The sequence below is a fragment of the Alexandromys fortis genome, unplaced genomic scaffold, assembly GCF_014885135.2.
Source record: "Alexandromys fortis isolate MF-2015 unplaced genomic scaffold, M_Fortis_MF-2015_v1.1 scaffold_2_26212498_36691700, whole genome shotgun sequence".
Taxonomy (NCBI): Eukaryota; Metazoa; Chordata; class Mammalia; order Rodentia; family Cricetidae; genus Alexandromys; species Alexandromys fortis.
Window position 1 is genome coordinate 9,481,866 of NW_026067931.1, and position 6,262 is coordinate 9,488,127.

Consider the following 6,262-nt stretch of genomic DNA (forward strand, 5'->3'; position numbering starts at 1 on the left):
TTAATTGAGTTCATATATGCAACTGCACTGCTGGTCCAAAAGGTAAGGATTTAAAAGCCATCAGAACATATATTTCAAGTGAAAGCATTGGAATGACACTTGGGATATAAAGCAATAATAAAGTTTACAATTTTATCCTAGCATCCACAAATACTCAAGTTCATCAGGTAAGATGATTCAGCAGCGAAAAACCCTTCCTGCCAAGCTGGGAGACTGGAGTTTGATCCCCAGGACACAAAGGTAGAAGAAAAACTGATTACCGAAAGTTGTCATTATGACTTCCACGTGTACTTCAGGCATGTGTGTCCCCTCCCCTCAACACAAATAAAAAGTTTATAAGGTATAATTAGTATTTTGGTCCACTTTAAATTCTTTGAAATTTGAATTCATAACAAAATAATTCCATTAGCATATGCATATAATCATGTTATATAATATGAAAAGATGTGAAACAGGTTCAAATGAAGCCTGTAATAGCCAGTGGATGGCTATATAAATACAAGAAATTATTTAAAGTGCTTTAAGCTTGTAGAACTCACTGAGGCAACACAAACAATAATAATGTAAATCTAAAACTTTCTTTTCTGAGTGCCATAGTTTTTCATACATGCTTATTTCTTTTTAACTGGTAATTACTAATTTCCCCTCTGCTATTAACTTAGGCCTTCTTAACATAACAGAGGAAAAGATTTAATTTAGGTCACACTGAATTTCTAAAGGAACTAGCTACTACAGCCACATGGATGACCCCATCTAAGTGCAGATGTCAGAAAATTATCCATAAAAGATTTGTCTTCACTTTAATGGAATCAATTAGAATACATATTGTGGTATGAATTATGCTCCTGAATCTGGGTTGACATCTGAATGCCTAAGCATGGCCGTAGTACATTTTAACCAAGAACAGACAAGTGTCTATGAATCATTCATTGTATATATGTATCACAGATCTAGCATTGTATCTCCCCAAGTTACAATTTGAGCAGTAACACTAGTGCCGAATGTGATTGGACAAGCATTTGTACTGTGATGTTTGACAAGGATTATACATGTTCATACATATGCTATTCACATTGACAGATATCTCTGTAGTATTATTGGATTTGATCCACTTTGGGGGAAAAACAGGGGCAGTTCAGCTGTACTTTGCAATTTTTCTTTAACATGACAGTTTAATACACAAATTAATCCAACTACTTCAGTAGAGTGATCGCTGATAGTTTGCCCTTGCACTTGATCTACGGTATTTTGCACAGACTCATCTACTCCTCACCTTTCTCAATAGATTACAAGATGCTCACCACCCTGTAATATGCTTCATGCTTAAATTAGAACAGTGGAGACATTCCTATCCCTACTAATTCAGTTTGCCATTAATCAACCAGGTTTTTTTTTCCCTTGGCGGATTAGATTTATAATATTTTATACTATAAGAACACTTATAAAATTTTATCTATTATATTAGATTGTAATTATTTTTATCAGTGTCTTTAAAATAATTTGTTTATTCTTCTTTCATATATAACAGCCGGACTGCAGTTTCTCCTCTCTCCTCTCTCTCTCCCAGATCCACTGTTTCTCCATTTCCTTTCAAATAAAAAGAGGCCTCCTACGGATATCAACTACATGAGGCATATCAAGTTACAAGAAGACTAGGCACATATGCTCCTCAGGGCTGGGGATGAGACAACCCAGTAGGAGAAATGGGAGGATATACGCAGAGGACATAGGTCAGAAACATGCAGGATCCCTGATTGCCAGTTCAGTCTCTGTAAGGTCTTAGAAGCCTAGGTTAGTTGATTCTGTGGGTTTTCTTGTGGTGTCCACAATGCCTTTGGCTCCTCCCTGCTGTTTTTCACTCAATTCATTGACTTCCCCTTAAACAACGGCTGTCCTAAGCAGCAGCGGTTGGGCTGCAATAGCTGCAGCCCACAGGAAATCTGTTCACTCATGCACGGGCCCTCTCAAAGCCACTAAAGGAAACTTTATCTAGATCTCTACCCCTCTATAGAACCCAGGATTCAAAGGGTGAGGTGAAATTTTGCTTGCTCAGAGAGGCTGAATCACAAGTAGCTAACCTTCATTCCTTCCTTGAATTTCTCAAAAAGAAAAAAAAAAAATCTGCCAGAGCTTCTGCTTTGCTCCCACTTAAGAACACTTGCTACACCTGACTCCTCCCTACCACTTCCTGTCAGCTAGTTGCTGGCACAGCCTCCTAACCACAGGTTAGTTTTATTTAGCCAAACCAATGGAACATGCTTTTTTGCATTGTAAATAAAAGCAGTAGGAAGAACTGTAACAAACCTTAAAATAATATTCCACAACACCTCGCACTCTTCCACAGGAGTCCCCAAGTTCTACTGAATGTTTGTGGCTCTCTGCATCTGTTCCTATAAGTTGCTGGATGAGCCCTCTCTGATGAGGATTATGGTAGGCTCCTTTCTATGAGTATAACATAATCTCATTAGGAATCATTTTATTGACTTTTTAAAAAATTGTTAGTTTCTATCCTAGATGTCTGGGTTATCCAGCCTGTGGTTCCTGGTCAACCAGGCAGTGTCAGGCATAGAAGTCGAGTTCGACCAGTCATTGGTTGGCCAGTCCCACAAGTTTACCAACTCCACATCTGATAGAGGGTTCATATCCAAAATATGTAAGGAACTCAAGCAAACCAAATAATACAATCAAAAATATGATAAAGATCTAAAAAGAGAATTCTCAATAAAAGAATCTCAAAATATTGAGAAATACCTTGTAAAATTGTTCAACTTTCTTAGCAAATTAAAACATTTTTTTTAGATTCCAACATAAACATGTTAGAATGGCTAAGATCAAAAACAGAAGTGGTAGCCCATGATAGAAAGGATGTGGAGCAACAGGAACACTCTAGCATTGCTGGTGGAATAGCAAACTTTCACAAACACTTTGGAAATCAATACAGTGCTTCCTTAGAAAACTGGGAATTAATTGACCTCAAGACCCAGCTATACTACTCCTGGCATTTTCCCCAAGGAAAAATTAATTCTACCACAAGGATGCTTTCTTTGCTCAACTATGTCCATAGTGACTTTATTCATAATAGCCAGAAACTAGAGACAATCTAGATATCCTTCAACCTAAGAACTGATAAAGAAAATGTGCTAAACATTTACTCAATGGTGTATTACTCAACTATTTGAAAAAAAAAAAACATCATAAAATTTGCAGGCCAATGGTTAGAACAAGAAAAAGATCATCCTGAGTAAGATAACCCAGATCCACAAGGACAAACATGATAGGTATTCACTTATAAGTAGATGTTAGCTGTGAAGTAAAGAGCTATCATGCTACAATCCACAAATCCAGAGAAGTAAGAAGGAGGGATCAAGAGGGGACACATAGATCTCCTTGGGAAGGTAAAATAGAATATAGTTTTCAGGTGGACTGGAAGCAGGTGGGGATTGGGACAAAAGAAATCAGGTGGGTAGAGGGATGGAGGGAGGGGAGAGAGTACTAGGAGAGACAACTGGAATTGGGGGGGGGGCATTTCAGGAACAAGTTAGAAACATACTGATGATAAACTCCCTGGAATCTACAAGAATAACCCTAGTGAGGACTCTTAGTAATGTCTGTGTCTTAATCATATTTTTCTTTACTATAACATTGTCATTATTACAAGATTTTGAAACTCAGAAAGGCTATTAGTGATAAACGCCTATACTCTCTATACTATAAAGTTGTTATGATTATTGCCACTATATCTTTTTTGCTTCAAGCATCAACTGTAACCTAACATGAAGAGAAGTAGACATTTTCTGTCCACTTGCCAGCAGCATGGAGCCTGAAGATTTATTAGAATCGATTATTCTTCACTAACAGGGCTGCATTAGTTCTAGTTGTCTTCATTTTATCTATATTATCTATGTAATTAATTTATATAAGATCACCTTTTAGGTCAGAAGAGAAAATATTTCTTCAGTCTTATTCCCTTAAGATCAGCATCACAAATTTTTATATAACCATAAAGAAATTACTGTTAATATATCACAATGTAAGAGCCGGTTCGGCGCGTCGACTGTCCAGAGTCCGCGGCCGGGGCGCCCCGAGGAGACAAGTGACTATGGCCTACCACAGCTTCCTGGTGGAGCCCATCAGCTGCCATGCCTGGAACAAGGACCGTACACAGATCGCCATCTGCCCCAACAACCATGAGGTACACATCTATGAGAAGAGTGGTGCCAAGTGGAACAAGGTTCACGAGCTTAAGGAGCACAACGGGCAGGTGACAGGTATCGACTGGGCCCCTGAGAGTAACCGCATTGTGACCTGTGGCACAGACCGCAATGCCTATGTGTGGACACTGAAGGGCCGCACATGGAAACCCACACTGGTCATCCTGCGGATCAACCGAGCTGCCCGCTGTGTGCGCTGGGCCCCCAATGAGAACAAGTTCGCGGTGGGCAGTGGCTCCCGTGTCATCTCCATCTGTTACTTTGAGCAGGAGAATGACTGGTGGGTGTGCAAGCACATCAAAAAACCCATCCACTCCACCGTCCTCAGCCTTGACTGGCACCCCAACAACGTGCTCCTGGCTGCCGGCTCCTGTAACTTCAAATGCAGGATCTTCTCTGCCTATATCAAGGAGGTAGAGGAGCGGCCAGCCCCGACACCATGGGGCTCTAAGATGCCCTTTGGGGAGCTGATGTTTGAGTCGAGCAGCAGTTGTGGCTGGGTGCATGGCGTCTGCTTCTCGGCCAATGGGAGCCGTGTGGCTTGGGTCAGCCATGACAGCACTGTGTGTCTGGCAGACGCTGACAAGAAGATGGCTGTTGCAACCCTGGCCTCGGAAACCTTGCCACTCCTGGCCATCACCTTCATCACAGAAAATAGTCTAGTGGCAGCGGGCCACGACTGCTTTCCTGTGCTGTTTACCTATGACAGTGCTGCGGGGACATTGAGCTTTGGTGGTCGGCTGGACGTGCCCAAGCAGAGCTCCCAGCGTGGCCTGACAGCCCGTGAACGCTTCCAGAACCTGGACAAGAAGGCCAGCTCTGAGGGTGGTGCAGCCACGGGCGCTGGCCTAGACTCACTGCACAAGAACAGTGTCAGTCAAATCTCAGTGCTCAGTGGAGGCAAGGCCAAGTGCTCGCAGTTCTGCACCACAGGCATGGATGGTGGCATGAGCATCTGGGATGTGAAGAGCTTGGAGTCAGCCTTGAAGGACCTGAAGATCAAATGAGCGGTGGAGTGCCACCCTCAACCCAGCTGCTGGGAAAGAAGGAAAGGGGCTGGGGAGGCTAAGGGTTGCTTTGCTGAATGCTTCTAGGGTGCCAGTATGGGGCTGCTCCCCAAGAAGGGAGAAAACAGGTAGGAACTTTCCTACCTATTTAAGGAACATGTTAAAGAAATGCTTTTACCTGTTGCTTAAAAAAGAAAAAAGCCCCTAAGCACAATGCTGGTCATGAATCGCTTCAGAATATGGGGTAATAAACACACCAACTGTGGACAGGCCTGTGTCTCAAAAAAAAAAAAAAATATATCACAATGTATTCACATTTTTTTTAACCTAACATCAATCATAACTCCAAGTTAATATCAAAATTTATTGTATTTGGATGAATATTCTGGAGTATATATAATCTAGAATGATTCTGTCTATTTTAATATATCATTCAGAAAAAGTAATTAATTTTAGACAAGGTCGAAACAGTGATGGAGACTGGCCTAAAGCTAATGTCAGTCCTTCCTCATTCTTCTGAATGCTGGTGTTACAGACATGAAATATCATACCAGATCCAGGAAAAGAAAACAGCTGCCTTAAAAAGCCATCTATGTAACCCTGTTAAATGTATCTTTTGGACATTTAGAATAACATGTCATAATTCTCCCTAATATGACACAAAAGCAACTGCTTCTAAGTAGAAAGGGGCAGGTTTTGGAGCCCATCTACTAGTGAGACCATTGTTCAGACCATCAGCTCATAGGGTAAATAAGAATATTCATTCAAGTAAATATAATTCTTTAGGTTATTAAGTCTGAATAAATATGAAAACCTTCATGCCCTATAATATTCTAAATTCATTTCATTCTTTTTTTACTTGTAAATGAGTTATTGTTTTATAATTAAATAACTCAACAATTTAAGAGCAAAAATGTATTAAAATAATTAAAGGAAAAATGCCTCAGATGGTTTCAATTACTTAAGCATATGTGGTATGTTTGTGAATTAATTTTAGTTAATATTAAATGTGCAATAAATACTTATGAACTAAATTATAAATAC

General features: G+C 40.3%; 1 protein-coding gene across 1 annotated transcript; it reads left to right on the forward strand.

Annotated features, from left to right (window-relative positions):
* The first annotated feature begins 4,036 nt into the window (after nt 1-4,036).
* LOC126503629 (actin-related protein 2/3 complex subunit 1B-like) lies at nt 4,037-5,483 on the forward strand. The gene has a single exon (XM_050145447.1). It carries the CDS (start codon nt 4,100-4,102, stop codon nt 5,216-5,218), a length of 1,119 nt encoding a protein of 372 aa, XP_050001404.1. The 5' UTR covers nt 4,037-4,099; the 3' UTR covers nt 5,219-5,483.
* The last annotated feature ends 779 nt before the right edge of the window (nt 5,484-6,262 follow it).

What these genes read in the sequence shown, in the direction of transcription:
- LOC126503629 (XM_050145447.1), top strand. Translation starts at nt 4,100, where the DNA reads ATGGCCTACCACAGCTTCCTGGTGGAGCCCATCAGCTGCCATGCCTGG.